The sequence below is a fragment of the Bos indicus genome, chromosome 24, assembly GCF_029378745.1.
Source record: "Bos indicus isolate NIAB-ARS_2022 breed Sahiwal x Tharparkar chromosome 24, NIAB-ARS_B.indTharparkar_mat_pri_1.0, whole genome shotgun sequence".
Taxonomy (NCBI): domain Eukaryota; kingdom Metazoa; phylum Chordata; class Mammalia; order Artiodactyla; family Bovidae; genus Bos; species Bos indicus.
The window spans coordinates 60,645,670-60,667,639 of record NC_091783.1 but is presented as its reverse complement, the minus strand read 5'-3'; the positions used below and the strand labels follow the sequence as shown (position 1 = coordinate 60,667,639).

The 21,970-nt window shown below is 45.1% G+C and overlaps 1 protein-coding gene across 8 annotated transcripts in view; it reads left to right on the top strand.

Moving 5' to 3' along the window:
- RNF152 (ring finger protein 152) overlaps positions 1–16,358 on the top strand; it is a 79,243-nt gene extending 62,885 nt beyond the window's left edge. For 7 of the 8 annotated variants that reach the window (XM_070779136.1, XM_070779137.1, XM_070779133.1 and 4 more), the window contains exon 2: positions 8,110–16,358. In XM_070779136.1, coding sequence (XP_070635237.1) covers positions 8,255–8,869 — 615 coding nt within the window. In that variant the 5' untranslated portion in view covers positions 8,110–8,254 and the 3' untranslated portion in view covers positions 8,870–16,358. The remainder of the gene's footprint in view (positions 1–8,109) is intronic. The other variant, XR_011563876.1, reaches the window with a different exon arrangement.
- The last annotated feature ends 5,612 nt before the right edge of the window (positions 16,359–21,970 follow it).

The window sequence follows — 21,970 nt, the reverse complement described above, 5'->3', positions numbered from 1 at the left end:
ATGCTCCTGAGTAAATACATCTCTGGAGGCTGTGGTTCCGTTTCAGCTGCTTGGTTAGTTGCACTTTTGCAGCAGAAGCTTTGACACGTGGAGGGTGCGGCACCTAGGCTGTGGCTGTGCCCCTCGGGCTCGTGGTTACCCCATTAGGCAGTGCTAGTCCCACGGCTGTGTGGCGAGTCCCCAGGTGACCACTGCCTTCTGCTGGGTCTGCTGCTCTGCCCGTTTAGCCAGTGACCTCTGTCCTACCCCGCCTGCCTCTGCTACTGCGGCCAATCTGCCTCCACCACTGGCACCATCCTTTGCCCTGTACCCCCTGGTCACTCAAGACTTGTTTTTTTGCCACACCACATTGTTTGTGAGATCAGAGTTCCCTGACCAGGGATTGAACCTGTGCCCCCTGAAGTGGAAGTTCAGAGTCTTAACCACTGAACCGCCAGAGACGTCCCTGCTCAAGACTTTGAATAACCATTCTTACTCTCCAGGTTTTCTGTATCATCAAATACTGCAAACCATGATGCTCATGGGAGAAAACAGGACAACTTTTTTTTTAAAGTTTGGGCTGATAGAATTCTCATTTGAGATTTGTTAGAGCCCTGGGATCTACTGCCTTCTCCATGAAGACAGACAGTTGTTACACAAATTGGACTTTACACGCATTAGGCAATTGTGTCCTGAAAGGGTTGCTCTCTGCTACCAGAGGAGCAAACGTCAGCCACACACCTGCCACCGCCAAGCCATTCCCATTCTTGCCATTAATCAGAGTGTTTGCCAAGATCCAGTATAACTAAATGGTCTTGCCAGTCAAAATGCCAGATTAAATGGAATTGTAATTATTTTCTCTAATCTCATTTCAAATATTTACATTTTCTTGAATAAGTAAATGACCTGTATCAAAAAGACATGCTACTTTAAGACAGTAAGAAAAGCATACTGCGGGGTCCAGCCCCGGTGGATCCAGGGAATTCGAAGGGGAGATGGCATCGGCGATCAGGAAACAACAGCTTATTTAAATGTTAATTAAAGATATAAAGAGTGGTTAAATAAGGATAGCTCAGTGAGGAAGTTCAGTGGAGAAAAGAGGCTGAATAATTCAGCCAGAAGGTGAGAGAAAGAACGACATGGTGAGACCAAGTTTCGGTGAACAAGGCCCGCACTTTATTTTCCAAAGTAGTTTTTATACCTTAAGTTATGCATAGAGGATAATGGGGGAAGGGGTAGAGTCATGCAGCAAGCCAGGCTTCCTTCCTGCAAACTTATCATATGATAAAGTTTAGGTGATTTGCATCATCTTCTGGCCCGGAGGCCTGTTAACATTTTAAGACCCTTTCTTCAGAAAACTTATTTTTCTCTAAAGGTGATTAGTCAGGCGCCACCCTCCAAAAGCATTAGATAAAGTTGCATTCCTACAGGGCAAAGGTGTGGTGGGCTACAACAAGAAAAAGAATTAACTCAAGGGTCCAAGGTTACAAATATTAAAGCTACTACTTACATTCCTGAATGTAATCAGTACACTGCCAGGGACACAGTAGGTAAGGGATATGGAAACTTAGCAGCAAACATTGGCCCAACAAGTGAAAAACCCTTCCCCAATACAATTTCTAATCAATCTTTTAACTGCTCAAAGGAATCTGTATTTAGACAGTTTAGAACATCTTATGCCTCTCACAGTTGGGAGGCTCTGAACAATCACATGTGGCCGGAAGAACCTATTCAGGAGAGAGATGGTGGTGGGGGACAGCCCCCCGTAAAGTCAGAGGTGTAGGTGAGAGCACAAAGCAGTAAAGTAGGCAGACTCTGGTTTTGGGGGTAGATGCTCGAGAATTTCCAGGGGGACTCCTGAGGCTCGATCCCGCCTTTGCGAATGCCGAGCCTCCTTCCTCATGACCTTTGCCACGGGCGGAGTTCCTCACACTGGCTCCCAGCAGCATACAGTGACTAGTTTAATCTCTGACCTTGAGGTTTTTTTCAGTGCGACCACTGAATTTAAGATCCTCATGTGGACTGCAGATGGAACCATCAAGGCCAGTCAGATGTAATCCGTATCAGCTCATGTCACAGTGCTGGGGAGAGGCTTCATACTTGATGTCACGGTCGCAAACCTAAGTCACAGTGTACGAAGAATCGTGAAAGTGTAAGCAGGGAAAAACTGCCTGGATTGTAGCTGGCAGCTTCCGTATCCCAGAGTTTCATATTTGAGGGTTTCATATCTGAGGATACAGAGGGCCAGCATCCTGCTGCTGCTGCTGCTGCTAAGTCGATTCAGTCATGTCTGACTCTGTGCGACCCCAGAGACGGCAGCCCACCAGGCTCCCCGTCCCTTGGATTCTCCAGGCAAGAGTACTGGAGTTGGGTGCCATTGCCTTCTCCGGGCCAGCATCCTAGGCCATTTTAAATAAGGACCTTGAACATTCTTGGATTTTTTTTTCTTCTTTCATTCTTGGATTTTGCGACTGAAGCGACTTAGCAGCAGAAGCAGCAGCAGAGGGGATTCTGGAACCAGTCCCCCACAGACACCGAGGGATGGATATATTTTATCAGCTTTTTTTATCCTTATGTGCCTGGACTTCTGAAAGCCACTAAACTATAAAAACTCAGTGTAGAAGACCACCCACTAAATTCATGGGAGCACTTGATCACACCCACACTTTAATAAAGATGCTTAAAATTATGTAGTTTTTTAACAAGAAGAAATTTTCTTTTGTGAAGATACACTGGTATCGTAAAGCACCGCATGTTGGTTGACCCTGAGCAACAAGGACGGTGTACACTCCCTCTGGTTCTGGCATTTTCCCTCCAAGTCACACCTTCCTCCGTTTATACGCATCCCAGTTTTTTAAGCGGTTTTAAAACCAGGGCATGAATTAGCTTTGAGTTCAATGATGATTCAGGGCCTTTCATTTGTATATTGTGCAATTGACATTATTTATGAGACTGTTTTTAAGTATTTTAAAATTAAGGCGTATACTTTTTCTTGTTAGCTGCTGTGTGCAACACACAGGGATCTAAGTTCCCTGACCGGGGATTGAACCTATGTCCCCTGTAGTGGAAGCTCAAAGCCCCAACCACGGGCTGCCAGGGAAGTGTCAAAACTACTGTTTTATGAAGATATGTTTGACTATGAGTTGTATCTTGTAAAACATATTAGTTTGAGAAGGCCCTCCCTTAGCTGTTATTCCTCTTTTTGTGGTCTGTCTGGTTGGTTTCTATTTTATTTTTAACCTTTGCATTCTTTCAAAATAAACTGTAGTGACATTTAAAACTCATCCCAGCGTATTTCAGCTTGCACCTGTGCTCATGCATTCTGCCCAAACACTCTTTCCTCTGGACTCTGAGTGTTTGCTTTGAGCGTCGCGTCTCGCTCCTGTAAGGACGGTAATGGCCAAGACAGGCTGCCTGTGGTGCTCGTGTCTCCTGTGCTCGACTGGGGATTTTGAGTTTCTTGTGTAGCTGATGTGGACCTTATTTTTTTTATAGTTGACTCACATCTTTTGGGTTTATGAAAGGAAGAAAGGGAGATGAAAGAGAGAAAGAATGATTCATCTTTAGCTTTGGTCCAGAGCCTCATAAATCTTCTACTCTTTACCTAACTAATCATCATCATTACTAATTATGAGACAGGAAATAAACTGGAATTCAGTTCGGGCTGGCTTCACATAGAGCAAATCAGCCTATAAATCAAGAGGCTGTCCTGTCATCAGAAAGACTTGAAGAGCTGAGCAGAGAGGGGAGGAACTGTTTCCCCTCTGCTTTTGTGTTTGGCCTCTGTTTTAAGGCCTACTGTTGGATAAAGTTGGAAATTTTAACTTGGATATGTTGGAAATTGAGTCATATAATCTAATCTTAAGGGAGCTCGACACCAATTAAGTGAATGTTACTTGGAACATAAATTCATGAATAAAGTGCATGTTGGTTTTGTTGAAAAACGGTCGTGTGGCAGGTCTTGGGGCAGAGCCAGGGGACTCCGAGCCTTCCTCCTCCCTGGGCTGTGGCTCACGGCTGCCCTTCAGGGGCCAGGAGTGCCCTGGGCAGATTGTGCCCACACCTGGCAGTGTCCAAGTTGGAAGGAAGGAGGCATTGGCACCAGGGCTACCTTAGCCCTTCACTGCCTGGCCATGCCTGAACTCGCCCTTCAGCCACAAACCTTCAGCCATGTGTGTGTGTGTGTGTGTGTGTGTGTGTGTGTGTGTGTGTATGTATCCTGGTGGCTCAGACTGTAAAGAATCTGCCTGCAATGCAGGACACCCAGTTTCAATCCCTAGGTCAGGAAGATCCCCTGGAGAAGGGAATAGCAACCAACTCCAGGATTCTTGCCTGGAGGATCCCATGAACAGAGGAGCCTGGTGGGCTACAGTCCATGGGGTCGCAGAGTCGGAATCGACTGAGCAACCGAGCACTCACACACTCCTCACAGTCTCAGGCTGCCTGGAACGTTGTCGTCTGAGGGACGTGCTGGGAGGGGTCCCTGGGTTTCCTCCCTCGCCACCCCTGTTCTTCCGTTCAGCCAGGCTTAACAATAAGTGCTCCCTAAGTGCCTGGCTGCAGTCTGCTGTGTCTGTCTCTGGTTGAGATCCCTTCTCTGGAGGTGCCATCTAGCTCTCTCAGGCCCGGTCCTGACTTTGCTCTGCAACATCAGACCCATGTTTTCAGCTTCCTTTTGATTCTTTAGCATCTTCCTGAGTGTCTGATTTCTTATACCGTCCCCACACCTCAAATGGAGTCCATCCCAAACAGGACTCATTGTGTTTCTCTCCACCTTTCCTGTTTCTCTCGTGTCTGTTTCACCCTCCTCTCTCTCAGCCTTTGCCTCTTCCCCTTACAACCTCGTTGTCAACGTGGCCAGATCCCACCTGACTCCTGTACGAGCTGTCAGCACTTTTGATCTCTTCATCCTCATCACCACTGTTGACTTCAGACACACACACACATGCACACACGCCTCATCTCTTGTCTAATATTACAGTAGCTTCCCAGCAGTTCTTTCCAGTCTATTGACCGTGGCTCCCTGATGAATCCCGCGTCTTTGGCACTTGGGGCTGTCCACAGTTTGTGGTCTGGGGCCTGTGGCCTGGGCCTGGGTCCACTCACCTCTCCCCTCCCTGTGGGCTCTGCTCTCCCCAGCTGGACCTGCGGGAGGGTGTGTGCAGGTTCTGTGTGAATTTTGTTTCTTTAAAAGGCATCCAGGGACTTCCTGGTGGATCAGTGATTAAGACCTCGCCTTGCAATGCAGAGGGTGTGGGCTCGATGCCTGGTCAGGGAGCTCAGATCCACATGCCTCGAAGCCAAGAATCCAAAAACAGAAGCAATAAAGGCTTTAAAAAAATAAAAAGTCAAAGGTGTCTGTATCAAAGACTACGCTTCTAGCCTAAAACTGTGAAGCTCTTTCTTAGAGATGGCATCTGTAAGTTACTCTTGTGTTAGAGAAAACCTAGCCAGTGTCACAGCTAGAGTACAAAAGTAACTCTGTAATTAATTGTTCACCCCTTTTCCTTTGCTCATGCTGGTTTCTGAACTTGAAAGTAGCCTGCCCCTGATTTTACCTGTCTAAATCCTCTCCATAATCCAGACTTTTCACTGAGCCTCTTTGATTGCTCCATCCAGCTCCAGTAAGGCAAGCATCACTATATTTATAACTATTTAATTGGATAGCTGTTTAAGTACCTCTAGTCTGGGAGTTTCTTATGGGTGGTGACAATGTCTTTTGTTACAAAGGACAAAAATAACTACCATAATGCTTGACACATGGTAAATATTCAATGAGAATTTGAATGAATAAATGAATGGAAGAGAAAATACGTTCATGAGTTCATTCTTGCCTAACTTTAAATAGCTTAGGAGTGCTTTTTGGGTCTGATTCATCTTATTAATCTATCATGGCTAGTATTGTGTTTTTTGCATGATAGATACTCAGTAGATATTTATTTTTTTAATTTCTTGTTTCAGTTTTATTGAGGTATAATTGACAAAATAGATTGTAAGACATTTAAAATGGACGCTTTAAAGTACGGAAATAAGTATGCATTGTGAAAGGACTCCCCACATCTCATTGATTAACACATCCATCATCTCACATCTTAATCTTTTTTTTCTTTTGGTGAGAATATTTTAAGTTCTACACTTAGCAGATTTCAATTACTCCACAACTATTTCTTGAAGTAGTGGATAGATGAGCTGCTGCTAAGTCGCTTCAGTCGTGTCTGACTCTGTGCGACCCCATAGAGGGCAGCCCACCAGGCTCCCCCATCCCTGGGATTCTCCAGGCAAGAACACTGGAGTGGGTTGCCATTTCCTTCTCCAATGCATGAAAGTGAAAAGTGAAAGTGAAGTCGCTCAGTCGTGTCCGACTCTTAGTGAACCCATGGACTGCGGCCCACCAGGTTCCTCCGTCCATGGGATTTTCCAGGCAAGAGTACTGGAATGGGGTGCCACTGCCTTCTCCGGATAGACGAGCAGTTGATTATAATATGCACCTTCTGAATGCTATGTTACTATATTTTATTTTCAATAATTTAAGTCCTCTTACTACAGCAAAACCAGTCCATCCTAAAGGAGATCAGTTCTGGGTATTCACTGGAGGAACTGATGTTGAAACTGAAACTCCAATACTTTGGCCACCTGATGCAGAGAGCTGACTCATTTGAAAAGACCCTGACGCTGGGAAAGATTGTGGGCAGGAGGAGAAGGGGACGACAGAGGATGAGATGGCCGGATGGCATCACCGATTCAATGGACATGAGTTTGGGTGGATTCTGGGAGTTGGTGATGGACAGGGAGGCCTGGCATGCTGTAGTCCATGGGGTCGCAAAAAGTCGGACACAACTGAGCAACTGATCTGATCTGAACTACAGCAAATATTTTAAAATGTTTCTCTTTTGATTGTCAGCATTAATTTTTATCAGTGATTATTTCTGACTTTAAACTTTTTCTACATTTTGATTTTTATCTTAAAACGTAATCACCGTGGAGGGGTGTATTCATAATTTCACAAAGGAAATCAGAATGAAAAAGAAGGTTCTCTTTTTAAGAAAAATGTGAAGGAGGTTATCTATATTATTAGCTCCTGCTTCTAGGTGTAGGTGGGGTTCTAGGACTAGCAATTATTTCTACAACAATGGTTGAACAGTTTTTTCCAGAGTCATCATGGTTCCATTCAGAACACATAATTCGGATGCTTTCAATAGGAAATGGTGTTGGGCAGCATTTATTAAAACATTTGATGGATTCCTTAAACTCCAGTTAAGTTGAACTAAGTTATCCTGCCTCCTGTCAATACCAGAAGGCTAACATTCTTCTTCTCCTCTTTTTTTTTTTTGGTGAAGGCTGTTTGCCAGTTTTCTTTGACAATAATACTTGATTATAATCAGTGAATTAATGATAATTGCTTTTGGTCCTGTTGATGCAGTCCCAAATAATCATGAAATTAAAAGAACTGACTGAAACATACTAGTGATCCTGTGTATTTTTGTGACCCTTACTGCCTAAAGATTCATTGTTGTTATTTGGCGGTTGTTTTGACTCTTTTTAGAGCCATTTGACAAAAATTGCTTTGGTTCAGGAGATTTGGTGGGAAAGATAACCAATACCTGTGTGTGCTTATTTGGTGGCACCATTTTAATAACCCGTGAGAGAGGAATAGTCCTAACCCACATCCATCCAGTGAGCTGGTTATGTGACATACCTAGATTTGTAGAGGTGCCTGTATCTGGCAATGAGCACTTACAGGATGGTGAGCAGAGTCAGGAAAAGGTCAGAGGCGCACAGGAAAGAAATTTAGGAAATGCTAGAAGCTTATTGGAAATGAAAGAATTTCTGCAGTATGTTTAGAAGAACAGTTCAGAAGAACAATAAAACAGAAACAGCAGGCTCCCTCTGTAGAACATTTGGGGGGCATTGCATACCCTGTAGAGATACTTGTTTCTTTAGAAATAAGAAAAGTATTCGAGGAGAGGACTTGCTCACTCATTGTCCACTGGACATCCCAGGACTCTTTCAGTCTCGGGAGCGGGAAACTTGTACTCGTTTAACCCGACATCCAGACTTTCGAGCAGTGAAATACATCCATCTCGGCTTGCTGGAAGTAATTCACTTTGTGTGCGTTTTTGTCTCCTTCAGACATGCGCGAGCCTGAGTATGCTGGAAGCCCGTGAGCGCCCCGACCCCCCGGCGACTGCGGCGAGGCCCTCCGGAGGAAGCGCGCTGAGCGGCGGACTCTGACTCGGGACCGGCCCTGCCCTGCCCTCGGCGCCCGGCGCTCGCCATGGAGACGCTCTCGCAGGACTCGCTGCTGGAGTGCCAGATCTGTTTCAATTACTACAGCCCCCGGCGGAGGCCCAAGCTGCTGGACTGCAGGCACACCTGCTGCTCCGTGTGCCTGCAGCAGATGCGGACGAGCCAGAAGGACGTGCGGTGCCCCTGGTGCCGGGGCACCACCAGGCTGCCCCCGGGCTTCTCGGTGTCGCAGCTGCCGGACGACCCCGAGGTGCTGGGGGTCATTGCCATCCCACACGCCTCCGAGCACACGCCGGTCTTCATCAGACTCCCGAGCAACGGGTGCTACATGCTGCCCCTGCCCGTCTCCAAGGAGCGCGCGCTGCTGCCCGGCGACGCGGGCTGCCGCCTGCTGCCCGGGGGCCAGCCGAAGGCGGTGGCCATGGTGAGCGTCCCCGCGGCCGAGCAGCAGCCCCTGCAGCCCGCGGCCCCGGGCGAGGCGGCGGCCGAGGAGCCGGAGCGGCGGGGCGCGGCCAAGAGCTCCACCTGGTCCGGCGTGTGCACCGTCATTCTGGTGGCCTGCGTCCTGGTCTTCCTCCTGGGCATCGTGCTTCACAACATGTCTTGCATTTCTAAGCGCTTCACCGTGATATCCTGCGGCTGAAGGGCCGCGGGCAGGGCTCCGTGGGGGCCCGCTCGGGGCTGAGCAGCTGTTGGTGGGGGGATCGCGGTGAGAAGGCGGGGGCCGCTGACCCCGGGGGGCCCGGTGCTGGCCCCCGGGCCCTGGGCCGCCATTTGATTACCCGAAGTCAGACACGAAGGGCAGACCCGCGGTCCCAGCCCGAAAGCAGGCGGAGCCCTCGGATCCCTGGTGGCGACAGCTTCGAAGACGGTTGCATGCATCCTCATAATCACCTATTAAACGGACTGTAATTTATCATTTCTCCAAATCATGTTACAAGATAGACCTATTCTACTTAGACGTTAAACTGTTGGAAGTGCATACCATGTGATCTTCTCTAAATGTGGTAGATTAAAACAAAGATGCTCTGCATACAAGTAGAATTAAACCTGAAAATCCATGTAAAAATTCAACTGCAACATGAAGTGCTGGTTTCTTTCCTTTTTTTGAGAAAATGAGACCCTGTCTCCATTTAGTTGTATGACTTTTTATACCGTTTTGAATGGCACCCAAAGTAAAATAAGTTAAGCGGACAGTTATCTTTTCAGGAACACGTCTGAGCGAGCGTTTCCAATGTGCTGTGTTTGTCACGTACCTTCGCTTTTCTTCCCTTGCAATTAGAACTCGATTGTGCTTATTAAACCGAAGGCCCGACAGGGGAGCAATAAACTGAGTAATAATGAGAAATGCCTAATCCCACAGGAAACCCACATGCCAATTTTTCTCAAGCCATCTCACAAATAAGAATTTTAAATGTAAATATTGTGTATTTGTGTGTGTGTGTCATTTGATTTACCTCAGGTCTTGAGTCTTTTCAGAAGAATCCCAGGACTGAGACTTGTAGGCGTGAGCGGGTCCAGAGTCCGAAGCGGCGGCCGCCTGGGCCCCCCACGAGGTGTCACAGACGTGTCGCTTCCATACTTGCTCCTCTTCTGCGTGTTCAAGTCCTGTATTCTGTAAGGCACAAACGGAGAATACAGAAGATTCTGTCTTTTCTCCCAGTTTTGATGTGTTCTCACAGCCTTGAGTGTAGGTAACTGCTAACAAACCTACACTGGCATTTTAAGACAGTCCATTGTTACTTCCTGAAAGAGATGGCTCCACGGGAGTTCATCCATTCCACACTCCAGTTTCTTCTTGTGGGCAGAAGTGAGATCTTCTCTTGTATTTCAAGATGTGTTTTTATTGAGAAAAATGGCAAGGTGAACTAGCAATTCACATTCCCAGTTTAAGTGGACCAGTTCATCATAAATTCTGAAACGTTCTTAAATGTTTAATGGCCTACAGTTGCTCATGAAGAAAGATCTGCTGGTTTTAAATGATACATTCTATGCCTGAATATGTGTGCATTCAGACATAGCTGTGCGCTTTACAGTTCTAGTTTCTTTTATGGAATTCATGAAGCAAGTGGTGCGTGCCAAGCCCCCCCCGCCCCCATTCACAGATATGTCCATGTTCCACTGAATTCCTGAAAATGGGACACAAAGATAAGCAGTGACTGCCTCCAAAAAGTAAGGCTAGAAATAATCCTTAAGACTGAGGTAATTTAATTACCTACATGCTAACTTTCACCTCGGAGAAGGCAATGGCACCCCAATCCAATACTCTTGCCTGGAAAATCCCATGGACGGAGGAGCCTGGTGGGCTGCAGCCCATGGGGTCGCTGAGGGTCGGTCGAGACTGAGCGACTTCACTTTCACTTTTCACTGTCATGCGCTGGAGAAGGAAATGGCAACCCACTCCAGTGTTCTTGCCTGGAGAATCCCAGGGACGGGGGAGCCTGGTGGCTGCCGTCTGTGGGGTTGCACAGAGTCGGACACGACTGAAGTGACTTAGCAACCTTTACCTTCAAGCAGCACAAAATATGCACATTAAAGTTATGGCATTAACTGAGATAAAATGACAGTATAATGAATGAATCCCAAGCTAATATTCATTGACATGAGAATTTGATATAAAAATATGAACTCGGGTTTTTCAGATCTTTCAAATTCGTCATTAGCCCTTTAGGAAATGTATTTGAAATCTCAAACTAGAAATTAGGTTAAAATGCCATTTTATTGTGTAAGCTATTGGGCATTATACAACAAATAATCTAGGATTTGTTTGGTATTAATAATTTAGGTATCATATTAGCTGAATACTATCCTCTATTACGTAACCTAATATACTGTTGGGTTAGTTTCAATTTCTCAAACTCTCCCAGGCTGCTGTGATGCATGTCTGACCTAATTTCTATTCCTCTTGGGGAAAAAAACCCACAGAAATGTTACACTAAGGATTCTGCATTTCAAATGGACTTTACCCTTGTAATGTTAAGTCATGCCATATTCAAATTATTTTTTGTGAATGATATCTACATATGTTTATGTCCTATATGAAATGACTAGCCCTGGAGTGTAGTGTGATAGAATTCTACATGGTCTGTAGGTTATATATAGACACTGACATATGTGATGATGCAGTGCCCTGTGTTTCTTAGCACAAACCCGTATAGTACAAATGTCCACATACTTTTTACTTAAAATCCCAATTGCAGTTTAGCAGTGCAAAATTAATCGGCTCTATGATAGATTCTTGACATTACAATTTAAGGTACAATAGCAACCCAAATCAGAATTTTTGTGTGAGTCTTACTGATGTAAAGCCATTGTGGATTCTGCCTGCTAGTTATTTATTTGTGTACCTGTGTATCAGCGTGCAATCCTGTGTGTGAGTGTGCGCATGTATGCGACGTCTCAGCCTGCTGGATAGAATCTTATAGGCTTAGTGTTGTTTAATGTTATTTGGCATCCACTGCTCTGGCCTCTGGCACTTACTCGTGACCCTGAGAACACGTCTACCCCATGTGACGCAAGCCCAGTGACACCATCAGCCAGAACTCACAGTTCACATCAGTGAAAAAACTCACAATGGAAAGCACAGCAAGTCGGATCTGAAAGCAACCTCTGGTGGCTTGATTTTTTAGATGACTCCCCTCAGACCCACAGAGCTGCAAGACGGTTTGTTCTGCAGCAAAAGGGGGACCAGGACTTTGCACGACGGTTTCCTCCTGCTCCTTCCTAGACCTGTCGCCATCTCTGCTGGGCTACGATCTCCTTTCAGGGTGGATGAATACCCTTTACTAACTCAACTACTGTTTAAGGTCTTTGTTTTTGTAGATTTATATATTCGTTTTAGTTAGCATCTACCTCTCTGGGAAATGAAAGGAGGGTTGATTTAGGGATGAGTATAGACAAAGAGAACATGTGATCTGAATTTTTTGAGTTGCAAAACATTGATTTCCCCCCTGCCTCCCACTTTACCTGTAAAGGACAGTAAGTGTTGTATAAATAGTAAACTATAAGAAGCATGGATTTTTCTTTATTAATGATCTTGACATAACCAAGAGAATGCTGAATATGCTAAGTAGAGTGAAGTATGCTATCAAAAAGCATTGTTTTGGAAAATTTTGTACAATGACCTGGGGCATAGGTTGTGATGAAAAGGCAAGAGGTTCTCTGTTCCAGTCATACTTTATGATCAGAAACCTATAAGATATTTCCTTTAAAAATATAGTTAAGTTTAATCTTGCACGTGACTTAAGAGTGGTTCCCTTGATGGTTAAACCTTGTACTGGTGCAGCCCTTGGGATCTTCATGATTGGCGCTGCTCAATAGAATGTTCTGTGATGCTGGAAATGTTCTAGAAGGTATGCTGTCCAATACAGTAGCCACACTGGTTACTGGGCAACTGAAATGAAATTAGTCTGAATGAGGAACTGGATTTTGTATTTTAAGTTAATTAAATTGCTGCCACTCACGTGTGGCAAGTGGGCACCATTATCGGACAGCGGAGTTCTGGAGGGCTGTGCCGTGGGATCTAGCGTCAGGGTGTTAGTGGAGTAACAGCAGGTGGAGAAGACAATTTGTGGTTTAGTGACATGCAGTTGGCTTAAATTTTTTTTTTCCTTTCTGGGCTTAAAAATAAATGATCTCAAGTATGACAGTAAAACTGCATTGATTGCCCTTTGGGGTCATTACTTAGATACTCTGGGCCAAGGAAAACTCAGTGAAGCTTAAAAGAGTGCTTGATAAAGCCCCTTTTCTGGGATCATTAGCTGCATGGGAATCTATTGTCCAAAAATAGTAAGTAGTTAGACAGTAGCTGTGAAATGTTTGACCTGCATGACCTGTACTGGGAAACTGTGTTTAGGGTCTTGTGGCCAAAAAGTAAATGTTACAGAAAAAAAGAAGAAAGCCTAATGAAATCCCTCTTCACTTTCAACATCTTACTCAAACTTCATCACTGCATTAGTAAGGTGTGAAATATAAGAGCAAGCCTGTTTTGCAATGTTCACAGGCAGTGTTTTTGTTTGCCCTTGAAGTCTGCCAGCTCGTCCTTGTATTTGAGGGGGGCATAGGTGGGCATCGTTTTTCAGATGCCAGACTAAAATGTAGGTACTATTTTTAGAGTGAGATTTGACATTGTTTTAGTCTTTTTTTTTCATCATCACTGAAATAATTGAAGATTTGAATCCTTGCACAATGACACTTTGTTTGACATTAGGAAAACATCGTCCATGGAATGTAAAAACCTGAAGGTTATTAAAGTTACTAAAATTGCTTTTTAAGTGAGTAAAGGGAAGCAGAAAATTCAATTTGAGATATATTTTCATTGATCAGACTCTTCCTGATAGTAGAGTATTTATTCCAGTCTAGGTTTTGATTTAAAGAGCTCTCATAGTTTTATTTGAAAACTTGCACTATGTCTAAAGTGGTTAGTCTGCTTTTTACTGTCCAAAATAATGTTAATCAAATGCATTTGTTTCAATTTAGCAGATTTTTTAAATATAGAACTTGTCAATGAGCAAGACTCTTTAGTTTGTCCTGAAAAATGATTACATTTTTTGCCCAATAATAGATTTTCTTTAGACTCATGAGGAAATTAGAGGTCCAAAGATTATTGGTATGGGAGGAGTGAGATGCCAGTGGTTTGAATTTCTGTCTTCTCTTAGAAAAGTGATGCTGCCAGCTAGTCAGCATTTTGTTTCCACACGAGGCGTGTCATCAGTCAGTTAGTCTGTCATCCTGGACCCAGAAGGCGAAGCTGTCCCTTACCGTTTTCATCATTCTCAGGAAAACGTTACCCACAAAGCAATCCTTACCAGAACGGGAACTGCAGAGAAGAATGAGGCAGTCAAGATAATTCAGTAACTGTTTGAAAGTGATAGTCTATTTCAAGAGATGATGACCAGTTGCGGAATTTTGTTAAACATGAAACATTTCTAAAAAAAATAAGTGGAAATTCAAGCCATTGACTTTGCTGACACAATTGATTCACTGTATAAAGATATATGTCTATACATACAGGTATAAATATATGCGTATACATAGGCACACGATTTAGCTGTAACTGAAGCTTAAAAAGTCAAGTAAAATGTTTGTCATGTTTTCCAATGTGGGTTATATAATGTTGAATTTAGGTATTAATTTTCCAACAAACGCTATAGGCCACATCCATTTTGTCAAACCAGCTATCTTTGGAGTGTCTATATAACTAAGCTCTCGAGACTTCATATATATGAAGAGGTGAGTTCTACCATATGAAGAACATTAGTGGGTGGGACATTTAATTTCTGTCTTCCGAATGACGTATTTTTTGGCTCTGCGCAGGTGGTCGTGAGTAGAGCACCATCATTCTTGAACTCTTGCAATGTGGCTCCATTTTTCTGCACAAGTTTCCTTGCACAGTTGGGCCAATGATTTTTTTTTCAGGATTCACTGCCTGGGGTATCCCCCTGTCTATATCTCACTTATGATGTCGTGGTGCTTGAAAACACTCATCTCGTTAGCTGGACTTTATTATTCTAGTCTAAGGTTTTTGATACTATTCATATTATGATCTTTTTTAGAGACAATCAGTAATATTTGGGGCAAAAGTACTGAGGGGTCTCTTGAAGTCTGCAACAGCATGTATTTCTGTTTGTTTTTCTGAGGTATGTTCTCTTATAGCTGGCCTGGTTCTTCTAGAACACTGCTGTAAGCTCATCATGGGGTGCAGGGCTGGTAGCCCCTGTGAAGGTCTTCTGTGATCTCCGTGGGCTGTGTTACTGGATTATTCTAATGAGAGTGTTCCAAAGGGAAGCTCAGTTTTTAATTTGACATTTGCATTTTGAGAATCCAGAAGTAGACATTTGGATATGATGGCAGTGAAGGAGCATGGGCTGAAAAAGGAGGAAATAGATGAGGCAGGTGCCCCTTAAGGGGAACAAGTTGAGGCAACTATGTCACCTCTCTTTCGAGAGTGGGAGGACACAAGAGCTGGTGTCTTTCACTGTGCTGCAGAAAACTCCCAGTTGCATTTTCCTGGCTGAGAGACAAGAGGACTCTTAGGCAGGCCCTATGTGGTGGCGGTGGGGATGTGACCTTGAGTCTGTAGCAAAAGAGAGGCAGGCACGCCCAGGAAGTGAGAAGACAGTGGCACAAAGGGAGGAAGCCCTAGTGAGACTATAGCTCCTAAGCCAAACAGAAGCTGAAGGTCAGTCGTGGCAGAAACCAGCTGAAGGAAGAATACAGAAGAGTGGGAATTAACTTAGCCAAGCACAATGTGTCGTTCCAGTACAGCCCAGCGAACTCAATTCAGGATGTGTCAACTGAAGACATGGGAAGGTGCTCAGCTGATGGGAGCGTCGGAGGAGGCCCTACTGGGTGTCAGGCGGCACACCATACAGTTTCAGGACCTGCTTTCGGGATGGCGGTTCAGTCATGACGGACAAACTCCAGTGACGTCCTCTTACCTGAGGAGTGCGGTGCCCACACCTGTGGGTGTAACCTGACTTGAGGAGGTTGATACTATTGGGAAGGCTCATTCAAGAACATTTCGGTTTCTCTCCTGGTTGTGGTCATTTATCATATTTTTATTCTACCACTAGTTCCCGTTTCGCTCCATTGGCAGTTGCAGGAGGCTGGTTTCAGCCTGGGATGGTTACACGCTCCCAGCATAAGCCACACAGCCCCTTGGACGGCTCCGCTGGTGGGGTTCCTGGCCTTCTTGATAACTAGTACTCCAGTCAAATGGCTAGATGAATGCTGCTCAGAGGCTGTTAACGCAAGTCCTTTACCTGTTTCATTTACAGTTCCATGGATTATTTATTTTAGAATCTTTTTTCAGGGGCCAAACAGCCCTACAGATAAGTGAGCTGCTGGGCTGTGTAGAGAATATTGTCCAAATGTTGCCAAATACTGACTTCATAAGGGGGATATCAAGCTGCTGTTTATCAATCTGAATGTCTTAAAAGCATTCTTGCTTGCTCTCTCTGTGGTAGGTGGTGTCTTAGCAAGTCCTGAGTTTTCCAATGAACCCGATTTTAATATGTGGTATTTTTGTACGCCGATCTGGTGTCTTGTCCTTTGTATATGCGGTAATGTTGATTTTATGACTACTGTTAAAACACATTTGCTATGATTAAAATTCATGAAATGATTTCAAATAGACTCATGTGTTGGTTTTCTTCCCCCCAACCTCACGGAGAGAGAAAAAAAAGCTGGCTGGAATTTTCATCATCAGAGACTCTAAGAATTTTAATAGACTTGGGTCATAAAGCAACAAGGAGCTCCTGAGCCAAGGATTTTAAGTGGAGGTGACCTTTAAGTGGCTCCTCTGAGAAGCTAAAGAATGCATTTTAATGAGTAAGTCCAAGTGTGTTTTTGTGCAGTTGGGGTTTTTGTGACTTCTGGTGGCCCCACCTTCATCCTGTACCATTTAGAAATGATGCTGTTTGGACCATCTTTATGTACCTTGTGCAGAACAATTTCGTGCAGGTCCCTGTGTAGTGAAAAGTGCCACGACCTGGTCTCTTGGCTCTGTGTCTGGAAAAGCACCTTTTAACACATTTTCCCAGAGATCAGGACCCTGCACCTTCACTGTCGAAGGTTCAGGTTAAATCTTTGCTTGGGGAAATAGGATCCCACAAGCCACCAAAAAACAAAACAAAACAAAACAAATGTTTTCTTCAGCGGGACAGACGGTGTTTGAAGAGCCTTTTTTTTTTTTGGTAAAAAGCATTCTGACTTTGAATAACTCAGTATCCTATCAGTGAACTGCAGTTCAGTTGAACAGGTGACCTAATTAAGGGATTATCAATGATCAGGTATGCATGAATGCTAGTGTTGGTATGCCCTGGCTCTCTGGGAAATTTAAAAAGTGATCCTTATTAAGTTTAAACTTGAGAGATTACTGGGCTTCAATGTCCATTTCTTGTACCAAAAAAGCAAGATTTTTAGAGAGTCCAGATGTTTGAAAGTATAAAAGTTGAATTAACATATTTTAGAATTTCTGGTGTGGAGCTCCCTGATCTCAAACAGAGGGTGTGAGCGTGCGCGCACACGCGCGCGTGCGTGAGCGTGCGTGCTGGGGCCAGCGAGAGATTGCTTATTGTTGTTAGAGCCGCTTGCTCTTGCTTGAGCTTTTGTATCAGCTAGAGAAAGAGTTGACTCGAAGAGGGCATTGAAGGCATATAAATGCTCTTAGCTCCTCCAGGAGTTTGGCCAGGACTGGGTCCCATCTGGAGTCTGATCTAGACTTCTCCGCAGACTTGATGGGGTCCAGGGCAAGGCAGAGGGGATCACGGGAGAGCCCTACATGTGCGCCTCATCTGGGGATAGCCCACGCCGGCAACCTCTTCTGATGACACGGTTTGGGCGGCCCGGGTGGCCTGCCTGCAGGGGCAGGACTGGAAGGACAGGGTGGGCCTGCGTCGGCTCCAAGACCCTTGCCGTCCTCACCCTCCCGTTGTGACTCGAGGGGACTGAGTGTGAGAAGCCCGAGGTCCCAGGGGCACGGCGGGAGCGGGGCCGGGCCGGTGTCCAGCACAGCCAGCCTCACCTTCAGTCCTCACGTACGTCACCCCTCCAGCTATCAGCCACATTTCCTGAAATGAGGGCCTGTCCATTTGCCACTGCATTGGTTTTCTCAATACTTTTGTTTCCAGGGATGATCCTTGCAGGAGGATACCGTGTCCAGCGTCCGCGGTGGAGCTCACGGCCACAGTGGTGGGGGTGGGGAAGGGACTGACCGGGAACCAGACGAGCCGCTGCTTTTCTTTCTGTAGGTTTGAAAACTTCTGCACAATTTTACTTGACCCAGAAAGTGACGCAGCTGTAAATCGGATTTGGCCTCTCTCATTCCCCAGACGTACTGCTCCCTGCACTCCCCATCTCTCTTCACAGTTATACTTGCCAAATGATAGTTGGTATTATTATTTTAAAATTTTACTTTTTGTTTTATTTCTGCCTGTGCTGGGCTTTGCTGCTGTGGGGGTTCTTCTCCGGTTGCACTGGGCAGGGCTCCTCTGCAGGCGCGGGGCGCGGGTCCTCCTGGCGGTGGTCCCCCCGTGCGGCACAGGGGTTCCAAGCGCTGCGGCTCTTGGGCTCTCGGGCAGAGGCTCGGCAGCTGTGGCGCGTGGGCTCAGTTGCTCCGCAGCCCCGGGGATCCTCCTGGATCCCGGGTCGAGCCCGTGTCCCCTGCATCTGCAGGCGGGTTCTTAACCCTGGAGCCACTGGGGAAGCTTTGTTATTTTATTATTATTCGCTGGAGTAACTGGGTGTACAGATGCATGTTGTGCAAGCATGCCTCTGAATGTGTGTGCACACACGCACATGTATGAACAGTTCATAGACTCTTGGTATAGATTTTTTCTTAAGGTTGAAAAAGTGAAGATGTTTAGAGAAAGAGGAGAGAAAAGCACTCAGGTTTGGCTGCAAAGAAAGGCTAGCGTGGGTAGAGTCAGGAGAGAAGTGAGGAGAGGGAACCGCCCCTGCAACCGCCCTTCCTTCGCTAAGAGCTCCCACTGACAGTCCCCGAGCACTGGGGCTGCTGAAAACAAACGGGATGGGAACGGGCCCCAGTCCTCCTGAACCTCACAGCCTAGTAGCGAAGACAGGTATTAACAAACAATGTTTACCTCCAAAGCAAAGGTATGCGCTGAAGCCGGAAGGTGGGTGGGCTGACCTGGTGGGTTCGGGGAGGAGATGTAGTCCCGAAAAGGCAGATCTGAAGCATAAATGGGGGTCAGTGAGGACCGTATGTGGAAACACTTTCAGGAAGGGACAATAGGAGACAGAGGAGGCAGGAGGCTCGTATGGAGACAGAGTTGGCTCTTCTTGTTAGGCCCCCGCGGCGGGAGCACCGCCCTGTGCCTGCTGGACCGTGATTGATGGTATTTAAGGATGACTCCCCGGTCCCCGAGAACATCCTCAAAGGAACCCTGGACAAAAGCGCAGGCGTGCGGTCCATCCCACGGGCAGGCATTTTCACCTGTCCTCACCGCGTGGACATCTCACCTCCTTGTGCTCACATGACACACGGTTATTTTCTGCTGCCTTCACCACGTGCAGAAGAAGACGTGGGGTCTTGTGTCCCGACACTGTTATTTGTTCCAGAACCAAATGGATTCAGAGTCAGGTACTGCTGCCAACCTACGGTAAGGACTGATAAAAGCATTCCCCAAGTTGTATCTTGCGAGATTAGCAGGTGTAATATGAAAAATGTTCTATGATTTGAATAGATGGGGAAAATACTAGGTTAAATAGGTTTTTAAAAAAAAAATTGTAGAACTTTTCAGAGACTTAACATATGTATTAGTTCTCTAGAGAAATAGAACCAATAGAATATGTGTGAGTGTGTGAGTGTGTGTGTGTGTGTGTGTGAGTGTGTGTATTCTGTCTCTCTTGATATAGACCCTTGAATGACACAGGGGTTAGGGGCTGACCCTCCACTTGGTTGAAAATCTGTCTGTAACTTTAGAGTCAGCCCTCCATATCTGCAGTTTCCCCATCTGTGGGTTTAACCAACCCTGGATCACCAGATCATATAGTACCCTGCTGTTGCTTTTGCTGCTGCTAAGTCGCTTCAGTCGTGTCTGACTCTGTGCGACCCCTTAGATGGCAGCCCACCAGGCTCCTCTGTCCATGGGATTCTCCAGGCAAGAACACTGGAGGGGGTTGCCACTTCCTTCTCCAACATAGTCCCCTAGTAAACATGTATTGAAAAATCTGTGTATAAGTCAAAACCCTTGCTGTTCAAACATGTAAGTGTATGTGTATCTATATGAGGTCTCTCTCTCTATTTACACACACACACACACACACACACACACACACACACACAACGTATTGTATACACATATGTGACTGCTGCAGTCCGTGGGGTCACAAAGAATTGGACACGACTGAGCGACAGAACTGAACTGATACGCGTATCAATTATACATCCAGACCTACATGTGTATACACAGATCTGTAAGTCTGTAGGCATCATCCAGAGAGAGGTTTACTCTAAGGAACTGCAGCGGCTGCGGCAGGTCCCTAATGCTCGGAACAGGCTGCAGACCCAGAGAAGAGCTGATGCTGCAGACTGAGTCCAGAGGCGGCCTGCTGGCAGAATCCCCTCTTCCTGAAGGGTAGCCAGTCTTTTTTCTCTTAAAGTCATCAACTGACTGAATACCCCTCAACTCCACCCACACTACAGAGAGCAGTCTGCTTTACTCTCATCAATTTACTGATTTAAATGTTAATCTCCTACAAAAAATACTTTCACAGTAACATCAAAACTGATGTTGGATCAAATATCTGGATCCTGTGACCTACCCCAGCTAACTCGTAAAATTAACCATCACAAGATGCTCAAGGGCCTTGCAAATCTGTAAATGGGGAACGCAGTGCACATCACTTAGCCCCAACTTAGCTGAGTAAAAAACTCATTATTTGCAGAAAACCTATTAACATCTGTTAGAACACATTTTGGGGAATTCTGACCTTGAAAATGATTCACAATTTTGATTTACCCCACATCATCAAAATCTGGTTTTAAAAATGCATTAAGTGTTTATTATTATGTAATAAGGCTTTCCAGGTGGCTGAGTGATAAAGAAATCACCTGACAAGCAGGAGATACAGGTTCAATCCCTAGGTTGTGAAAATCCCCAAAGGAGAAAATGGCAACCCACTCCAGTATTCTTGCCTGAAAAAATTCCATGGACAGAGGAGCCTGGCAGGCTACAGTCCATGGGGTTGCAAGAGTTCGTTGGACACGACTGAGCACTAGTTATGTAGTAAACTTAAAACAGTAACTCATGTTTGCTTCTTTAATTTTAAAACAATTACTTTACATACAAATGTAAAATAAGCCAGTACTTGTATTAGATTTACCTTGATAGTATATTGTGAGTAATCTGCATGCTAAGATTCCATGTACTGCCCACATTACCAATGAGATATTCTCACGTTAGCAAATCTCAGGGAGGAGTATGTATGCATCTGCTGTAATGATAAGGGTATGGATGATTCATACTCCAACCAGTGCTTAGAGAGCAGAGAGAGTTTGGAAAATTACAGCCTAAAAATTCATACATATTCATTACTACGTACTGTGGGGTTAAAAACAACACACAACAAACTAAATTGATAATGATGAGCAAAACGAACAACAATTTGCTATTAAGAAGCAAGAACAGCAGCAATTAAAAAACATGATCATTCAAGGCAGTGCTGATAATGAACACCCATCCTTCCCCCAAATTGCAGGAATTCAGCTATTTGCATATGCACGTGTGCAGTAGAAGCCTTGCGACGTTAATAAAACACAGAATTAGTAAAACACTGAATTGGAGCCATGCATAAACTCTCTCAACTCGCAAAAGCGCTAATTTCAGTTTAAAAATACTGAACTTATCGAAACATATATAGGCAATTATTAACGAGTTGCTCTCATTCAGACATTTAAGGAAAAGTTTTGGGGTTGGAGGAGGCCACCCATGAGGAAGACCTCTTGGCCGCACAGTGGGCAGAGGGCCACACTTTGAGAACCACTGGGTAGAGAAGTAGGCAAACAAAGGAATTTACAAACATATACAAAACACTTAAAAATTTTTTTTTCCATTTCATAGAATATTATTTTAATTAGAAATACAAATTTCGCAGAATGAAATCAATAGTTGTAATACAGTAGTCTCTGATTATCAGCGAAGCAGTACGTTCCAGACCCCCAGTGAAAGCCTGAAACCACGGGTGGTACTGGGCCGTACAGAGACTGTGTACTTTCTGG